This window comes from Ochotona princeps, chromosome 19, assembly GCF_030435755.1.
Source record: "Ochotona princeps isolate mOchPri1 chromosome 19, mOchPri1.hap1, whole genome shotgun sequence".
NCBI classification, from domain to species: Eukaryota; Metazoa; Chordata; class Mammalia; order Lagomorpha; family Ochotonidae; genus Ochotona; species Ochotona princeps.
The window spans coordinates 25,336,289-25,357,045 of NC_080850.1; the positions used below are offsets into that span (position 1 = coordinate 25,336,289).

At 43.2% G+C, this 20,757-nt stretch overlaps 1 protein-coding gene across 1 annotated transcript in view; it reads left to right on the top strand.

Annotated features, from left to right (window-relative positions):
* Positions 1-1,973: 1,973 nt before the first annotated feature.
* Positions 1,974-20,757, top strand: part of DPYSL3 (dihydropyrimidinase like 3) — a 106,276-nt gene continuing 87,492 nt past the window's right edge. Inside the window, exon 1 of the mRNA XM_004586534.3 lies at positions 1,974-2,707. Within this exon, the coding sequence (XP_004586591.2) occupies positions 2,321-2,707 (387 nt within the window). The 5' untranslated portion in view covers positions 1,974-2,320. The remainder of the gene's footprint in view (positions 2,708-20,757) is intronic.

Consider the following 20,757-nt stretch of genomic DNA (forward strand, 5'->3'; position numbering starts at 1 on the left):
TCATTAGCAAAAATGAAAATAATAACAGTACCTGACTTGCAGGTTTATCAAGATACATTAAGATTTTTCCACGAATGGTCCTTTTCACAGACCCTAGCCTTAATAAATCCTTACTAAACATTAGATAATCATCTTAATTTCTTACTAACTTCATATCCCCACGATTCTCTACTTTGATGTTTCTTACTTAGTGTTTGCTTCCCACTACTCTAACTGTGTTCTACAGACTGGGGGAACCTGGGCTGGTGCTGGATACACAGCACACGTTCCCTAGGTGGCTGTGAATAACAGTGAATGGAGATGAGATGCAGAGCCTTGGGAAAGATGAAAGAAACAATCTGAAGTGTGGGATGGATTACTGATTTCTTACTCAAAAGCTCAGGCTCAGTACCACTCAGCATATGTTAATAAGGAGTTAAAATGGAGCACAGTTTGGCATATATGTTGTTCCTCACCAGGGGCAGGTATGACTTATGTTAACAAGCATTAGTGTCTTTGCCCTGAATGGTTTAGGTCAATTTCCATTCCCAGACTAGGGTGGCCATCACAGGCCTGCCCCCATGAACTCAGCGTCCAGTACCATTGTTCCACTCTAAAACTGGGGCAGAGTTTGTTTGTCAAATGTTGCACCAATGCCTTCAGAGTGTGTCTGCATGCACCAAGACACAGCCACATGCTTATGGACACTGAAGACATGAGACTCCACTAGACAATGCCAGTAATGCCTGGCATGGGGCAACAGCTCCATAAATGCTTGCTGCCACCAGAATTTCTGTCATCCGTTTATTGGAAAAGGACTTCTTGAGTATCTACTACGTGCTTGTAGATGTTTTGGGCACAAGCCATAAAAGATGACCTGGGTAGACCAGATCTCTGTCTCCCTGGAGCTTACCAGCGGAGGGAGACTCAGCAAACTAATCAAATTCCATTTGTAAAGAACAGTGAATGGCTGTGCTACTTAGGTGGGTAGCTAGAAAAAAACCTCTTAGTGAGGACAAGCCCTTGGGCATTGTTTAACACCATTGCCTGGCAGCTGTTTGATTTGCATTGGTTGAATTCCCAAGAGAAAGTTGGGGGTCATTCTGGGTTTAAGCTCCATGTTAGGATGCAGTGTCACTCCTGTATTGTGTGGACTCTGTTTATAAGGTAAAGTCTGGGTCAGGGTTCATGAAGGTGGGTGAGAGGTGTGAAGAGGATGAAGCAAGGAGTACATGTGTACACACAAGAAAAGTGTGTGCCCGAGTGAGCTCTCTGGGCTTGTGTGTTACCCTTCAGTAGGATTGGACTGGAGTAAATCTGGGTGTGAGTGAGGGTGTGAGGCCTGTGCCTGAAAAAACAGGGCCTGAAGCACACGTCTCAAGGCAGAGTCTAGAGGTGTGTGCGCATCTGTGATCCGTAGTCTGTGCCTGAGGCAAATTAAGGGCTGGTTAACAGCAACGTTTAGAACACTGTATATGAAGTGAGTCCATGCGAGTCAGTTCGAGGCTATTGGGAAAAGCTTTTGTGATGGCTAACGAAGTGGTTACCTCTGTGCGTGTATGAAAGCTAATTCTGGAATCTGTTTTATGAGGATGCGGGATTCTGAGGCAAATGGTAGTGGTGTAGATTCATTCTGAGACCACAAAGTCCAGCACGAGCCAGCCTGGGTCTATGACTGGGCTTGCGAGGATGTGTTAAGTCTGAATTTGTATGTTAGTTGTAAATCAGGACTTGGGTTTGAGATGGACATGCCTGGGTCAATTGTGTGTGCGTATGTGTCTGTGTGTGCGCGCGCACTTCTGAGTGAGGTCAAAGAGATGGGTGTTTGTGAGAACTTGGGAGTTACAGTGGGTAGCGCAGGGCTCGCGTCCGTGTGAGAGTCAAGTTCTCCACCGTGACGGTTTCTAAGACACGTGAATCGCATCTAAGTGTGCGAAACAAGGCAAAGCGGTGGCAGGAGCCGGACGCGTGCGTGAGTGTGCGCGCGCGCCAAGTTTGGATTTGGCCCTGTGGTGGCCGCGGACACCCCCGCCGCGTCAGCCTGGGACTGTGGGTGCGTGAGGAGGTGCGGCCAGCGCTTTCTTACCGGCAGGAGTGCCACGCGAGGTCCCGAGAACGAACGGAGCGCTCCGCTACCCCCGGGAACCCGTGAGCCACGCACACTGGCTGGCTGGCTGGCTGGCTACGGACAGGCAGCAATCGGAGCAGCACTGCCGCCTCTGGCGCGAAGGCTCAGGCGCCTCCTCCCGCCCTAGTCACTGTAGCTCGGCGCACGCTGCCGGCGGCTGCCCTTTCTGCCTCCGGAGAAGAAAACCCTCCTGCTGCCCCTTGCGCTAGAACCATGGCCTCGGGTAGAAGGGGCTGGGATAGTTCCCACGAGGATGACCTGCCCGTGTACTTGGCCCGGCCGGGCACTACCGACCAGGTCCCGCGGCAGAAGTACGGCGGCATGTTCTGCAATGTGGAGGGTGCCTTCGAGAGCAAGACGCTGGATTTTGATGCTTTGAGCGTGGGGCAGAGGGGCGCCAAGACGCCCCGGAGCGGCCAGGGCAGCAGCCGCGGCTCGGGGAACCGGCCCGCAGTGGAGGTGGACACCCCGCGCAGGGGCCAAGGCCGGGAGGAGAACCGGGAGTCCGCCCCCGCGCCTGCCTCACCCGCGCCCACTGGGGTGGAGATCCGGAGCGCCACCGGCAAGGAGGTGTTGCAGAACCTTGGTTCCAAGGACAAGGTAAGGGGACCCGGGTCTCTTCTTTGCCTGCCCTAGTTTCCTCCTTCAGTCCTGACCGCCATGGCCGGGCGCAACTTTTCTCCTGCTCACTTTGCAAGGGGGTGGGGGAGTAGAAGGAGGAAAAAGGCATCCGCAGCTAGGACAGCTTGACCTCCTAGCGGGGACCTCAGACTCGCACTTGTCCCAGTTGCAGCATCTTGGGCACAGCGCAAGGGTGCATGCTCCCCACCCCCACCCCCCTCAGCCTCGGGCCCCCACGTCCCTACCCCTGCCTCTCTGTCTCACGCCTGGGCCATCTCTCTGAGTGGGTGTGTCAGCCCAGCCCGGGAAGGCTGAGGTGATTTCCAGGCTTGCTCTGTCTTGGCCCTGCTTTGGCCCTAGATGAAAACCCTGTCACCAGGGCAGAGGGCAGGCACATGCCAGGAAAATGGGGTCATCTGCATAGCGTTGGGATGAAAAGAACAGGATGGGTGGTCTCTCTTCTCACTCCTCAAACTTTTGGGTGTGGAGCCATTGGACTGAACGCTCAAATCTCCGTTCCTCGCTTGGGTACTAGCTCGGCGTTTCACATCTGTGTTTGCAAAGAGTGTATTTGTGTGCATGGCTTGGCACGAGACTGGGTATCACAGGAATCCAGCTGTTCCACAAGAATATTGTTCGTTGTTTTTTTTTTTTTTTTTAAATAGACGAGGGTATTAAGGGTGCACATTAAACTAGCAGGAGCTGCCAGTTCCCTGCTGTTTTTACCGTGTGCCAAAGCCAGTGTTTTGTGAATATGTATTTTTAAGGCAGTCATGTCACACTGCAGTTACTACAGGGATGGCACTGAAATCCGGCTTGCCCTGAGTTATGTGCTTATTTTGTAGAAAATCAGACCCACAGTTCAAAAGACCCAGGGCCTGGGCAGGGCTGGATGATTCAAAATTCCCACTGGGCTGTTGGGTTGAGGAACAATAGTCATTAGCTGCCCTCACCCTTGCCTAGGTCATGGCTGCCGAATCCATTGGCATGTATTATTCTGTCCTTAATACCATCATGAGTAATAACCTGAAGTGGAAATGTCTGCCTCGGAACAATTACAATTGATGCTTATCCAGGGTTTGGTTGTTTTTCCATGAACACGCAGTGAGCCGGTGAAAGGACAGCCCTTCTCTCCTCTTCTGGTTTGATTTCTTAAAGTTTGAAATGAACTTTGAACAAACTACCCACGCCAGCAGGAACCGCGGGTCCTGAAGTGAGCGCTGTTTAAGGCTTTATTCACAAAGGCACACCAGTGACCCTGGCAATCATTCATCTCATTGAGATTATCACACCATCCTGGTCCCATACGGTCCCTCCCGGTCTTTGGATCTGAGCTGATTAGTATGGAAATGTTCCCTTCCTGAGAGCAGTGATGGAAAAGGTCAGTAACCATTGCTATGAGTCAGTGCTGTTCCCTGTAGTGAAACACCCCTGATGTAAGCCAGATAATATGCCTGGTTTGCAAAATCGAAGGATGGTAACTGAAGAAACGGAGAATGTTCCTCTTTAAAACCCAGCAATTCTTCTATTTTCTTCCCTTTTGCAAACCCTATACTTTCGGGTCCTAATTGAAAAATAATAATACAGCTTAAGCATCAGCAAGATTCCTAGGGCTACATGATTGTAAGTTGGAGCTTGCTGTCAGCCTCATCTGTGCTATGGTATTATCTCTAATTGGGTTGAATCACATTGCTAGAGGAGTTCACAGGGGTTATCTAGAGCCATATTTGATGGCCAGTTCCTTGAGACTAAGATTGTGTGGACTTTGTGGCTGGCGTGCTGGGCCCATGGGAGGTGGTCAGTAAGAGTTTGAGGCCTTAAGCCCCCTTAATTAAGCCATCTGTCTTGCTGTAGAGGTTCAGCCAGATCATTTGGCCTTTCGCTAATATACTGCCATTGTCAGTGAGTTCACTACCTCATGAAGCAAGTTTGGGACAACTTCAAACCATATCTTGTAGCTTCCCCAAATTACTCTTGGGTCTAAGCTCCAAAGAGAGAAGAGTAAATATGTTTATTTTGTTTTTAGATATTCGAATGCTTTTAAATATATGGCTCCTATATCTGCCAGGAAATGCTGATTTCTGCCATAGTAACAAACAGCTCCCACATCTCAGTGGCTAATTCAAACAACAGTTTATTTCTTGTTCCTGTAACTTGCCCAACATGTGTCGGGAAGGGCACCCTGGTTCTCATTGCCCCTCAGAGGCCTAACCTGATGAAGGCTCCTTCAGTCCATAAGAGTATTGGGAAAAGTTATGTGGCAAGTTGTATGCAGATTCTTCAGCTCGGTCGCTGACATGATGAGTGTGGTGTGTGCTTGTGTCTCATTGGCCAAAGCGAGTCACAAGCCTGTGCTTCATTTCATTGGGGAGGTACAGTCCTGCCATGATCTTGTCAGGCAACATATATTTGAGTAATACCTCTAACATCTCTTTCAGAGCTGCTGGGGAGAAACTAGGCCCCATCCTTACTTCTCTGTTAGCCTATAACTCAGCCTCTTTGTGCCTCAGTTTCCTTTTCTGCCAAGTGAGATTAGTGGTGAGTATTTTGCATATAATAAGTACTAAGAACACAATAATAACTCTTCAATTTTTGCTGCCTTTTACATGTTTGAGAGTAATTGTCACATTCTCCCCAACTCCTTTATTCTTGCCGTTCTGACTGACTTTTCAGAGTATTACTGTTTTGTAAATATTCTTCTAGAAATGGTGCTCCAGATGGGATATGGCTGCAAAGTGCATTAGGCTACTTAATTTTCTGGATTTATGCACAACATATGCTTATGTAGTGCGAGATTATACCTGCTATCATGGCCTTCTGTTATCCTTATAGTAAATGCCCTGTCGCTCAAGCTTTAAGGAACTTTTCCATATAAGCTGTTCAGGTCTGGGTGTCCTCATTCTATGTTGGTACAATGTTGGTACAATGTTGAATGTAACGTGCAATTAAAGATAATAAAACTTCACTGCAACATTTAATTTCTCTTCTCTTTACAATATCCATCAGTCTGTTAGCTCATCTTTCTATTGTATCATATAAGAGCTTTAAAGCTTAATTCTGAGGTACAGCACTCCCACCTCCAGTTTTAAACCATCTATATCTGCATAGTTTATTGTAAATACTAGTCTTTTCCTTTGTGTCTCTAAGAAACATTCTTTTCCTACACAGAGAAGGATTCTACAGACAGTGTTTAGCCACAAGACACATGGATAATAGAAGGGAGAAGCCAGAACCCTGACTGATTTTTCTGATCCAGAATCTACAACTTTCCAGATTGGGAGGTTGCTTCCTTATGTTAGTTAAGCCAACCTGACCATTGTTTCGCCTCCGATGTTAATAGAAGGTGGGGACGGACCAATCTTCTCTGCCTTACATGCAAACTCCCTCCTTTGTCTGGCCATCCCATTTTCTAGGGAAACTTTGAGTTCTGCTGTTCAACCTTTGAGAACATTTGCTCTAAAAATAGGACCCTTCCAAGTTGAATGTGACACCATCGAAAGAGATTTTCTTGTGAAAAATGTCTTGAAAAGATCAAAAGGTGCATTGTCTCCAGGACACCTGATTTGTTTAACCTCTTGTCTTAAGGAAATGGATTTAATGAAGAGGTTACGTAAGTGGATGGCAGAACACATGTGGGAAAATGTCTTGGGTTGTATGCTAAATGCCAAGTTCCAGGTTTGAGGTATTACTGGGACTAATATTGTGGTTTTGGACAAATTGTTAAATGAAGTGTTTAGTCTTCTTATGATAGGGATTCATACTTCCAGAACTTTCCACGGTGGACTCACACAATGTTTTGTTTATAATTTTTGACCCAAAGTGCCCAGAGGAGCCATAATAACTGAAAAGTAAATATTTGTTCACCATTTCCTAAGATGCTTTTCCATGCACACCAAATTTTGCTAGCGGTGGAGAGCTCTGTAGGAGGAGGGTACTGATAACATTTGGTTGGCCAAGAGCAAAGAACATTGTAAGGACTTCATCCAAAGAAAACTTAAAAACTGACATGCAATTGATGTGGGTTTATGGACATCTCACTAGGAGCATTTCTTGTGGAATATATTTTGTTTGTAAAATGGACAGGGTATCTGGGTGGAGAGGGAGAGAATTCAAAAGCAATAAGATGTGACTTGTAACTTCTTACTTTTTTTTTTCTTGGTCCTAGGCTAAAATTTCCTAAGTTACTACAAGAAGTCAGCATGGTTTTTCTTACACTTACAATGAAACACAGCTGGGAATAAAAGTCTGGGGTTAGAAAGGCCTCTCTGAGTTATGAGAACCCAAAACCTGAAGTGTAAATACGTTTTATAAGACCTCGCTGACAAATGTTTGTACATAGACTAGGAAAAAAAGACCTCTGCTTACCTGGCTTGCAGACCACACTTGAATCAGAGCGTGTATTTCCTTACCCAAACTTGGAAGTGTTTGAAATCACAGAGCTTTGGTTTAATTTGACAGTCATCATGCAAGGAACATAAAAATGTGCCTTGTAAGTAATGGTGGGATTGGCAGAGTTCCCTCAAAGTAATGGTCCCCAGAGACTGGGTGGTGCTGACAGTTCTTGGAAGTAATGTTTGAAGCAGCCAGAGCCCTGCCCGGGATGACTTCTGTCGGGCCTCCTGTAGCCGGTGCTCTGGGTGATTAATTTCCACTGGGCATGATTCCTCCAAGCGTGTTCCGGTGAGACTAGGGATGAAGCTCCCTAAGAATAGGAAATTGCACTACGTCACTGCAGACTCAGCCCTCCGTTGCTCTGGAGAAAGCAGAAGGTCCTTTTAGGTGTGTAAGCACTTTTTAAATTAAGCTTCTAAGAAAAAGTAATGTTTAAATATATCTGAACTCTTACTGTGCCATCGAAGTACAATGAGAAGAGTCAGAAAAAGCTGAACAGTTGGATAAAGTATGAGCCATCTCAGTTACCCGACCCAACTCTTTCACCTGCTGTGTAGCCTGGGAAAGTCACTGACTTCTCTTTGAGTTTCCTCCTTTTTGGTCACTGTGGTCATGGTCTATAAACGCTCTTGGTTGTGCGTCTCTATTCCAACTTTTTTAAAGATTTATTTATTTATTATTTGAAAGTTAGACATACAGAGAGGAGGAGAGGCAGAGAAGAAGATCTTCTGTCTGCTGATTCACTCCCCAAGTGGCCACATCAGCCAGAGCTGCGCCAATATGAAGCCAGGAGCCTGGAGCCTCTTCCGGGTCTCCCATGAAAGTGCAGGGTCCTAAGGCTCTGGGCCATCCTGAACTGCTTTCCCAGGCCACAAGCAGGGAGCTGGATGGGAAGTGGGGCTGCTGGGACATGAACAGGCACCCATATAGGATACTGGTGTGTGCAAGGCGAGGACTTTCGCCACTAGGCTACCGTGCTGGGCCACCCAAATTTTTGAACGTCTCATATTCCATATGTGTGTGTTTATCTGTGCATACATTATATATATATAAAACACACTAACAAGCACTGTTACTGTGTACTTCTAAGTAAAAAAAAAAGTCAAGTATAAATATGTGTGTCCTAAAAATTGTACTATAAATGCTACTCTTCCCTCTCTTGATCCCAGTGGCTTGTCTTGCTTAGCAACTGGATGAGTGTTTGGACTTTTGTGGGTTTCTGTGTAACCAAAGAGAGAAGAGTATGTTGTTCTGATAATATACTGATTGATAAGATCAGCATCAGTTTGAGTTCTTCAGGGATATATGCTCTTTATTGTCAGCACTTTCTAGGAGAAAGGTTCAGAATTGTTGGAGGTTTGAGATGCTGCTTTAGGCTTGGTCATGCTTGATGCCCCAACTGCTCATTTTATAAGCAAATGTTTTGGGTAAAGTCACTGGAGCATGCTGAAAGAATATCGTAAAATAATAATGAGTCTTTAAATCTCCCTTCACACCTAATTTTTCTTTATTCATTTATTATAAGTTTTTTATTGAACTTCAGGTATGTAGGTGCACAATCAAAAGCAAGTGTCAGGAAAAAAAAAGACAAACCATGCAGATAAACAACAGAAAAACAAACTCCAGCTCCTCATAATCTCTCAGGAAGAATCACCACTAACCTGATAATGTGTTTATTTCTTCTCTTTGTGCGTCTGTGTGGTATGTTGTGTGTATGTATTTGTTACACAATGCACTTAAAAAAACAGTCAACAGAAAGATGCAGTAATCCTGTCTTTGAGCTTTTTTCTCACTTCAGTGGTCTGAATGTTTATGACCTTCCCAATGATGGGGTCAGGAGGTGGGACTTTCTGGGCTGAGTAGGTAGAGACCTCAGAAATGGAACTTCACAAAAAGTAGTTTGCTACTCTCCCATGTGAGAAACACACCAGTGGTGCTCTCCAGCCAGCAAGTGGGCCTTCACCCACGCTCAACCCACCCTAGTATCAGACTTCTCAGCTTTCAGAACGGTAAGACACAAATTCCTATTGTTGATAAGTCAGCTAATGTGGGATATTTTGTTATAAGCCCCCCAAACAGTAAGATAGCATTTGAAAAAGAGTGATAAATGTTATTGTTTAGGGCAGTTTTAAGCTTATAGCAAAGTTAAATAAGAAATTCGGAGCATCCCCATACATCCTGTGCCCCATATGTGTCCAACATCCCTCACTACCATCATCTCGTATCAGTGTGGTACATACACTACATTGATTCAAGTGTCGCTGACATGTAACCATCACCCAGAATGTTAGGGGTCATTCTTTGGGCTAATGCCGATGCTATGTGTCACTGTTGAAGTGTCCTGCAGCAGAGTTCACTGTCCTAGGGAATGGTCTGGCTGCTCCTATTCAGCCCTCCCTCCCCACCCATGCCCTGTCAAACCGCAGAGTTTTATTGCCTTTTCTGGGTCACTATATAACTGGAGTCGTACGGTGTTATGCTTTTTCACATTTGCTTCTTTCACTTACAAATATACATTTCAGATTTTACAGAGAGGTGAGCCATTATATCTCATTGTCACTTTTATTTGTGTTTCCATTGACATAAGAAAGAAAAGATTTTTGCATGCTTACATCACACCTGAATGCATTCTTTGGTAAATTGTGTTTTTCTGGGCCTGGTGCGATACCCTAGTAGCTAAACTAAATGATAAATGATAAATTAGAGTATCAAAGCTAAAAATTCATGCTCTGTGAAGACAATATATATAAGCCAAGATGAAAGGGGAAAAATATACAAATATACAAATTTGATGAAGGGCAATTATCTAAAATGCATAAAAAATTTTAAAATTCAGCAATATAGAAAAACACGTTTAAAAAATTACTTATTTATTATTGGAAAGGCAGATATACAAAGAGAAGGCGATACAGAGAGAAAGATCTTCCATCTGTTGGTTCACTCCCCAAGTGGCCACAGCAGCCAGAGCTGAGCTGTGGCTAATTTATCATTTAGTTTTTCAAGAATTGTGTCTTTTTTTTGAAAGACTTATTTTATTTTTGTTTGAAAGGCATATTTTTACAGAGAAGGAGAGACAAAGAGAGGTCTTCCATCCATTAGTTTACTGCCCAAATGGCCACAATTACAGAGCTGAGCTGATCCAAAACTGGGAGCCAGGAGTTTCTTCCCAGCCTCCCAAGGGGATGCAGGGGCCTGTCCGCTGCCTTGCCAGGCTGTAAGCAGGGAGCTGGATCAGAAGTGGTGTAGCTAGGACAGGAACGGGTGCCTGTATGGGATGCTGGTGCTTGCGGGGGGAGGATCAGAGTGCTGTGCCACTGTGCCAGCCCTGGATTGTGCTTTGGATGTTGTATTTTAAAAATTTATCATCATGGGGCCCGGCGGCGTGGCCTAGCGGCTAAAGTCCTCGCCTTGAACGCCCTGGGATCCCATATGGGCGCCGGTTCTAATCCCGGCAGCTCCACTTCCCATCCAGCTCCCTGCTTGTGGCCTGGGAAAGCAGTCGAGGACGGCCCAATGCATTGGGACCCTGCACCCGCGTGGGAGACCCGGAAGAGGTTCCAGGTTCCCGGCATTGGATCGGCCCATTGCGGCTCACTTGGGGAGTGAATCATTGGACGGAAGATCTTCCTCTCTGTCTCTCCTCCTCTGTGTATATCTGGCTGTAATAAAATGAATACATCTTTAAAAAAAAAATTTATCATCATGCAATTTTACCAACATTATCTCTTAGATGACCTCTTACGAGTTTTGTGATTTCACATTTTGTCTACATAACCTATTTCAAGATAATTTTTGAGGCGGGTGTGTTTTCTGAATTAGGTTTATTTTTTGTGTGTAACCGTTTGGCATGGAAAATATTTTGGAAAGACTCTCTTTGCTCCATTATATTGCCTTTGCAGCAGTCAGCTGAATATCTTCTGTGAGTCCGTCTCTGTTCCCTGGTCTGTCCCGCTCACAGAGTTGCCTTTTCTTCTTTTCAGTACCACACTGTCTTGGCTACTATAGCTTTATAGCAAGTCCTGAGGTTGGATAGTGTCAGTTCTTGAACTCAGTTCTTTTCCTTCAATATTGAGTTAGCTGTTCTTGCTCTTTTGCCTTTCATATAAACTTTAGAATCAGTTTGTTAATATCCACAAAGTAGCTTTGTGAGATTTTGATTGGAATTTTGTTGGTTTTCTTTCCTTCTTTCCTTATTTTCAATTTCACTGATGTTTGCTTTCATTTTTTTAAAGATACATTTTTCTCAGAAAGTCAGATTTACAGAGAGAAGAGGTAGAGAAAGATCTTCCATCTGCTGGTTCACTCCCCAAGTGGCCACAGCAACCAGAGCTGAGCTGGCCTGAAGCCAGGAGCCAGGAGCTTTTTCCAGGTCTCCCATGTGGGTACTGGGTCCCAAGGTTCTGGGCCATCCTTGACTGCTTTGGCAAGCCACAAGCAGGGAGCTGGATGGGAAGTGGGGCAGCTGGGATTAGAACCGGCGCCCATACGGGATCCTGGCGCATGCTACCAAGCTAGTCCTGCTCTCATTTTTTTATTGTTACAAATAATTGTATTTATTAATAATACAATTAACAATTGTATTATTAAGATCAGAAAACTTTCCTTCTGTTCTCTTTGGATTTAATTTACTGTTTTCATTCTAAGCTACCTGAAGTAGAAGTTTAGATTACTGATTTTAGGTCTTCCTTTCAATCTATAGATTATATTTGGAGAAAATGTTATCTTGACAATATTTAATTTTCCTAGCCACAAAGTTAGACTTTGTCTCTCTAGATTTGGTTCTTCTTAGCTGTCAGAGATTTTACTTTGCTATAATTTAGATATCATATGTACTTTGTTGGGTTTATTGAATTAAATACCTAAGGTTTTAATTTTTAGAGTGCCAGGGAAAATGTTAATGTACTTTAATGTCAAATTCAAGTTGTTTAATTCTGGTAAAATGAGAAATAATAGACTTTTGCATATTAATCCTGTATTCTGCAACCTAGCTGTTATCTATTACTAGTTTCAGAAGGAGTTTTTTCCTTTCAGATTTTTCTACAAAGATGATCATTTCATTTGCTAAAACAAACAAGCAAATGCTCATTTCTCCCTTCACAATCTGTGTACCTTTTAGTTCCTTTTCTTGTGTAATTGTGCTAAGGTTTCCAGTATGACACTTAGAAGCATGTTACAAGGGTATATCTTTAGCAGGAAAAGCCTCCATATTTTCACCTGTAAGTATAATGGGCTTTAACTGTAGTTTTATTGGTTTCGTCCCTTATCGGGTTGAGGGTGTTTCCATCCAACCCTAGACTGCCGAGTTTTTGTTATGAAGGTGAGTTTGACTTCTCTCCGTATTGTTGCTGCTCATGTGGTGGTCTGACTTTTCTTTTTGTTGATGTGATGGAGTAGATTAATTGAACCACCCTTGCACCCTCGGGATCAGTCCCAGTTAGTTGTGATATCTAATACTTCATATGCATTGTTGGATTTGATATGCTAATACTTTAATGAGGATTTCCGTATCCATGCTCTTGAGAAATATTGTTGGGTGATTTGCTTTTCTGGTAATACTTTGTAATAGGTATAAATGTTTGGTAGAGTTCACGGTAAACCCATTTAGGCCTGGTGTTTTCTATTTTGGAAGAAATTATGAATTACTGACTAAATTTCTTTAATAGATAAAGACCTATCTATTTTTATTTTCTGTTTCTGCTTGGGTGAGTTCTGGCAATGTTTGCATTTCCAAGCATTGTTACATTTCTTGTATAATATCAAATGTGTAGGTATAGAGTGGATTATAATACTCCTTTATTATTTTTAATAACCATGGGGGTGTGTAATTAAGCTTTTCTTCTATTTCTGATACTAGTAATTTGCATTTTTCTTTTTTTCTATTAGCCTGGTTATATATTGGCTTATCAATTTTATTGATCTTTTGAAAGAACTGAATTTTTGCTTTGTTGATTTTTTTCTATTTCTTGTTTTCAGTGTCATTTATTTCTACTCTAATTTTATTGTTAAAAATATATTATTTTTTAAAAAGATTTATTTATTTCTATTGAAAGGTGGATATACAGAGAGGAGGAGAGACAGAGAGGAAGATCTTCTGTCCGATGGTTCACTCCGCAAGTGACCGCAAGGGCTGGAGCTGAGCCAATCCAAAGCCAGGAGCCAGGAGCTCTTCAGGGTCTCCCACACAGGTGCAGGGTCCCAAGGCTTTGTACCATCCTGAACTGCTTTCCTAGGCCACAAGCAGGGAGCTGGATGGGAAGTGGTGCTGTTGGGATTAGAACCGGCGCCCATATGGGATCCCGGGCATGCAAGGCAAGGACTTTAGCCACTACACTATCGCACCAGGCCCAAATATGTTTATTATTAACATAAGAAATTATTGCTTCTACTCAGTTCGGTTTTAATTTGCTGATTTTATCTGAAGCAGTTTAGGCTACTGATTTTTAGATCTTTGTTTTTTCCAAATATATACTATGAGCGATCATATCCTCTTAAAACACTGCTTTAACTTGATTACAAAGATTCTGTTAAGTTTTATTTTCATTTCAATTATGTTAAAAAGATTTTTTCAAAAACATTTTTGGAATTTATTCCCTGGTTCATACGCTCTTGAAAATTGTTTATTGGAACAGATTTGAACTACTAAGAGCCAGTTGGGATGCGTGACTCCTGTATTGGGAGCCTGAGTTTGCCTGCTGGCTTCACTCTAGATTCCGTTTTCCTGCCAGTGCACACCTTCAGGGGCAGTTGTTTTCTCATGACGCTGGGCCTCTGCCCTCATACCGAAGGTCTAAATTGCTTCCTGCCTCCTGACCTTCACCCAGCCCAGCCACAGCTCTTGCAAGCATCTTGGAAGTGAACCAGTGGCTGTCTCTCGGTCCGTCTCTTGGTCTCTCAAATCAGAAACAAATTGCATTGCTTAATCTCCAAGAATTTGGGGATTTCCTAGGTTTTATTCTATGATTGATTTCTGGTATAATTCCTTTCTTCTGACAGTAGGCACTGCATGATTTCTGTTTTGTTAAATCTTGTAGGATGTGTTTGATGGTCCAGCACATGGCCTCTCTTGGTGAGTCTTCCTTATGAGCCTCAGAGGAATATGTAACCGGATGTTGCTGGATGGTGTTATCTGTACAGGCCCATTGTATCTCATTGATTTATAGTGCCGTTCAGTTCAGTTATGTCCTTACTGCTTTTCTGTCTGCTGAATATGCCCATTTCTAATAGAAAGATGTTAAAGTCTCCGTCTGTGATGGTGGTTTGATTTCTCGGTGGAGTTCTAGCGGTTTTCACTTCATGTTTTTTGATGCTTCTGTTAGGCACATGAACAGCAAAGATAATTACGACTTCTTGGAATATTGACCTTTTTGTCATTATGTGATTCCCTACTTATCTCCCAATAACTTCCCTTGCTTAGACATCTGTTCTGCATGGAATTAACATAGCCACTTGTAATTTTTTTTGGTTCTGATTGCAGACTGTATCTTCCTTCATCCCTTTACTTTGACCTTTACATGTCTTTATATTTAAAGTGGATTCCTGTTGTCGACATACATTTGGATCTTGCTTTTTGATCCCACTCTAATACATACTATGTTGATATTTTTTACAACAGCAACATTTAATTTTATTGTAGTTGCATTAATTTTCTTGTTTTCTTTATTTGTTATCTTTGCATTTGTTCCTGTTTTGTCTTCCATATGTTTTTTGTCTTTTGATATTTTTGAATTTAGCATTTTACATGATTTCACTTGCTCTTCTTTCTTGGCATATCGATCACACTTGAGTTTTTACTTTTTCAGTGGTTGTCCTAATATTTACAATATATGTTTAAAGCTGATTAAAGCTCACATTCAAAGAACAGTTAACCACTTCATGGTTAGTACAATACCACGTAACAACAGAATATTCTTAATTCCTTCCTTCCATTCTTTGTATCATTGTTTTCATCATTTCAATTACACCGCCCGCCCACACATACATAATCAAATACATGGCTACCATTATAATTTGTGCAAATTCTTTCTTTCTTTTTTTTTAAGATATATATTTTTTGCAAAGACAGATATACAGACAGAAGGAGAAACATAGAGAAATTTCTTCCATCCGTTGGTTCACTGCTCAAATGACTGCAATGGCCAGAGCTTAGCCCGTCCGGAGCCAGGAGCCAGGAGTCAGGAGCTTTTCTAGGTCTCCCATGCAGGTGCAGGGTCCCAAGGCCATTCTCTACTGCTTTCCTAGGCCACAAGCAGGGAGCTGGCAGGGAAATGGAGTGACTGGGATGCAAACTGGCACCCATGCGGGGTCCTGGAAGATGCAAGGCAAGGATTAAGCCACTAAGCTACGCGCCAAACCCAAGTTACTATTTCTTAGATATACTATGAAGACAAATAATTTTGAAAATTTCATCCTTGCTTGCTCGTTTTCTAATATCTCTTGTTTCTTCATTTCGATGTGAATTGGTGATCCATGTAATTTTCCATCTTTTCAGAGAACTTTTTTCTTGTAAAGCTGTTTTACTGGGAATAAGTCCTGTCAGTTTTGCTTGAGCAAGTAATTATGTCTCCTTCACCTTTGAAAGATACTTTTTAAGATATATCACTCCTCTCTTCTGGTTTCAGAGAGGAAGTCTGCCGCAGTTCTGACGATGTTTTCCTTTAGGTGAGGTATGTCTTTCCTCTGGATTCTGTCAAGGTGGTTTTCTTTATTTTTGATGTTCAGAAGCTTGCATGTGATATGCCTAAGTATTTTGGCCTGTATCCTGCTTGCAGTTCTCTGGGCAGCTGTTCTTCTGGATCTGTGGTTTGATGTCTGACACTGATTTGAGGAAATTCTCACTTATTATTCCTCCAAATGTAGTGTTTGTTCCTTTCCTTGCTCTCTCCTTGGTATTTCCATTATGTACAGATTATACCTTTAGTAGCCGTCCCACCATTCTGGGGGCATTCTGAAACTTTATTCTTTTAATTTTTAGCTTTCCAAGGTTTTACAGTATGTTTATTTTTAAGACAGAGAGACATCTTTCACCCTTTGGTTCACTTCTCAAATGCTCGCAGCAGATGGGGCTGGGCCTGCCTGACATTGGGAGCCAGGACTCAGCCTCATGTGGGGAGAGCAGGGATCAAGTGCTTGGGCATTACCTGCTGCCTGCTGGGATGTGCATTTGGAGGAAGCTGGAACTGGAAGCAGAGATGGGTCATGAACTTGTGGCATGGAATTACGGCATCCCAGATGTTGTGATAGCTTTTGTGCTGAATACCTACCCTCTCTGTGTTTTTGGTTTCCTCCTTGCTTTTCAGTATTGGGATTTTTTAAATTGATATATTTGGGATCAGACACTTTCCTCAACCATGTCTAGTCTACTGATGAGCTCACCAAAAGCTTTCTGCAAGTTTTCGTGCAGGACTTTTGATCTCCAGTATTCCTCGTGGGTTCGTAGAATTTCTGTCGGATTACTTTAGCGGCAAAGCCTAGAAAAGAAACTGAGTCTTGGATATCTGATTCAGGTGCCTGTAAGTGATACAAAACAAGACATGAACAAAATTCAGATTTTGGCTGAGGGACTCTCTTGCTTTCTGTCACTACCCTAGTTTCTGATGAAGTGGCGGTTAATCCATGATGCTGGAGGGGAACCAGAATCTGGAATTGATTCGATAAAGAAAATTACCCAAAGTGAAATTTCTCATAGCAGAAATTTTTGCAAAGTGAGAACATAAAACTCACGGACGAAAAATAGGAAAGCAGAATGGGACTCGAGGAGCTGAAATAGAAAGCATGAGAAATTAGGAGACCCAGAAAGAGACTGGAGATGAAAGAGGGGAAGACAGGGGTGTGGAGGGACCCAGACAGTTGTCACAGTGTGCCCTGCCTGCCTTACGAATATTTTGTTTTGACTACTATGTCCGGCTGGTAAGTCAGGCTGGTTCAAAGGCGTCTGCTAAGAGCAGATAGTATTCGAAGGATAGTGGTAGGATAGGGATCAGATCCACGTGACACTGGAGCGCACATCACTATGCTGCATGATCTCCATCAAAGGCAGAACCGCTTGGTTTGTTTCCAAGACTAAATGATGTCTAAAGAGAAAAGATGCAATACTTAGGGGAGTTGGAAGAGGGTTTAGAGAGGGGCTTTATTGCTCTATTATTTCCACATCCTGCCATTTAGAAATAAATAAAACAGTTAAATGGAAAATTACGTGAGAAACGGATATTAGCGGGAAGGAAAAAATACATTGTTGATGAATGATAATACTTCACAGAATTGGTAGGCAGGAAAGACTATGAAGAGATATGTTTTTCTCCTATACATCACCTGGGGAAGTCAGGAGCAATATAGTTTTTTTGTGGTCAGGCAAAATAGGAAATTCAAAATAGGTGTGAGGTGTTTGAAACGAAGGTGATTTATCTAGAGACGAGTTTCAGTGATCTAGAATGGAAACCAAGTTTTCCATAGTGAGCTAGATAGTATTTTAGGCTTTGTAACTTATGGGTGTCTATTCTAACTACTCAACTCTGCACAGCAAAAGCAGATGCAGACAACAGGTCAATGGATGGGTGCTGCTGTGTGGTAATGCAGCTATATTTAGAAAAATGAGCGGCGTGCCGGATTTGGTTTGTGACATTGTTTGTCAGTCACTGGTCATGCAAACAACAAATGGGGAAAGGGGCAGGTGTTTGGTGCCATGGTTAAGATGTTACTTGGGATGCCCGTGTCCCAGAGGACCTCAGTTTGGGTCGCAGTGTTGACTCTGGCCAACTTCCTGCTGATGTGCATGTGGGGATACAGCAGAGAAAGGCCTGAGTCCCTGCGCCCCTGCCACCCATGTAGGAGACCTGACTAGAGTTTCAGGCTGCTGCCTGTGGCCTGGCTCAGTCCTGTCTGATGCAGGCATTTGGTGCACTGAATCAGCCCATGAAAGATCTCTGTTAGTCTCTCTTCCTTAAAGAAAACAAAACCAAAAACCAAAAAAGAACGCAATGCTTAAAGAAAAGAAAAGAAAAAAGAAAAGAGGCACAAGTTTGTGTGGAGAGTGTGTTCCAGAAGTCCGAGGTAGATAATAATGCTGGATAATCTGAAAAGCAGAGAGACACATTTTTCCCTTTCGGGATGACTGAGGTTGGAGGAGGAAATTAAAAATAAACACAAAGGCAACATTGAAAAGGAGAACAATGCAAGATATTTAGGGAATGTAAATTTATAAAGTGGAAGCAAGACTTATTGAAGAACAAAGATGGGGGTAGGGGAGAGGTTGAAGGGGATAACCTGGAAGTGACAGGGAGAAAGAAACAAATTAAGGAAGTCTGATTAGGAAGAAGGTCCGGCTGGAAATAAAAACTGGCTTGCTAGCCAAAGGAGAGACCGCATGCTGTATACAGACTGAGGCTGCCAAGAGGATCCCTAGCAGTGGCACGAGATCCTCCTGAAGCAGTGCACTGTGTGACTTTTTTAAGTGAAGCCATCTAAAGACTTGTTCACAGAGTAAACATGTGGAGTTCGGGGGTCTGAAAAACTGAGGATTTGTCCCGCATGAGAGGGTGACGAAGAATCGCGTGGAATGCCATGCGTTCACCTCGAGGGATGCTGATGTCAGGCCTTAGCCATGAGCATTCACTGAGAACCGGTGCCTCTCCATTCACACGTTCAGTCATTTCTTCTTCCACCTGACCCTGGATCCAACAGAGATGCCCTGAGTGCCCACCTGGGCCTCTTCATGGTCATCAGCACAGAGATCTGTCTGGGACTTGACGGTACCATGCTGGAAAAGGGATGGCAGCTTCAGAATTGAACAATCAGAAGAATCCTGGCCCCCTTCCAGCCAAGGAGAAGGCAGAAAATGGATATTCATGAATAGATCTTTCCATCACAGGGAAAATACAGCTTCCTAAGACTTGAGCTAGAAGCAGCATCACTCAATACGTAAGGAAGCAGAGGCCTTGAGAGGGGCAGAAAGAGGAACACTAAAAATTACCAAGTGCCTTCTTTGTGCCAGGAGCTTTGCTTTTTAATTGTGGTGATGGATACATAGACAGATATTATCACTCATAAAGTTACTCATAAAATTTACCTTTTAAATCACTTCAGAGCATAGTTTATTGGTATTAAATCTGTTAACAATACTGTTCTCCTACCACAACTCCTGAGTCCTAGAACTTTCTTTCCACTCCAAAAAACAATCCTGTACTCACTAACAGCCACTGCCTATTCTCCCTCTAGCCTCTGATGACCACTCATCTGTTTTGCGTCTCTGGAGTTACCCATTCTGAGTATGTTATATGAACTTCATCATGCGATATGGGGCGTCTGTGTTGTTTCTCTCAAACAACAGCCTGTTTCCAGGACTCATCCATGCTGTTCAATTGCCTTTCGTTTCTGAGTTCCATTGTATGGCTGTATCAGATGTTGATTCTCTTTGATGGTTTTCAGTTCTTGGTTTTTATAACCATGGGGTGCCAGGCATTTACGAAAACTCTTTACACTTAGTAAGTTGATGATCTCCACAGAAATCTTTGGGTTGAGGAGCTGTCATTTTACCCTTTTTACAGCTGGCAGGAGAAAGTTAGATGGCCTATGTAACTTATAGAGTTAGTTGAAGGGAAGTGTATGTGGGGGGTGTGGGGCCAAGACCCAATTTCCTGTTTCCCTTTGCGACGCTCTTTTCACTCTGATCAAGAACTGTTTTGTTAGGAAAGGACCAGCGACTCATTCCTCAGTGTTCCTCACTGCCCATGTCTAGGTGCCCTGGAAAGTTGGCGTAAATTTGTCAGATGAAGCTCCTCTGCCGAGTAATACCTCAGACACAACAGGAGGGATAGGAGACTAAGAATAAATCATCCCTCCTCATTTTAATAGTAAATATATCAGGTCTGAAAAAAAAAATCCATGAGAAATGCTAAGTAAACCACATAGATTTCAACAATGTTTGCACACAAATAAATTTACCTTTTATTATTATTGTTATTGTTATTGGAAGGACAGAGAGAGAGAAGGAGAGACGGGGAGGAAGATCCTTCATCCATTGATTCACTCCCCAAGTGGCCTCAACCGCCAGAGCTGTGCCGATTCGAAGCCAGAAACCTGGAGCCTCTTCTGGGTCTCCCACGCAGGTATAGGGTCCCAAGGCTTTGGACCATCCTGAACTGCTTTCCCAGGCCACAAGCAGGGAGCTGGATGGGAAGCGGGGCTGCTGGGATTAGAACCGGCGCCCATTTGGGATCCCGGCGCGAGCAAAGTGAGGACTTTAGCTGCTAGGCTACCATACTGGTCCCTAAACTTATCTTTTATTTTCATTTTTTTCCATGAAATTTTGCCAGGTACCCTCCTCTGTAAAATAACTGACACATTCAGGAGCAGAATGTTATAAATAAATTGGGGCATATTCATCTGTAGGCACACTACAGAGCTGTGAAAGAGGGTGCTGCACTGTTGGAACCAAGTATTCTTGGCTTATTTGGCTCCTCTTCAGTGGGGCATGGACAGCAAACTTGAGGATGGGGGTGGCGTGTGTCACATGACGGAATAACCTGCCTGAGCTGAAATATTTCCCATTGGCAGATTTCTATCTGCGACCCCAAACCCATACCCTCAGCCACAATAAAAAAAAAATTCAATGGAGATTTGACAAATTTAGCCAGTGGTGTAAT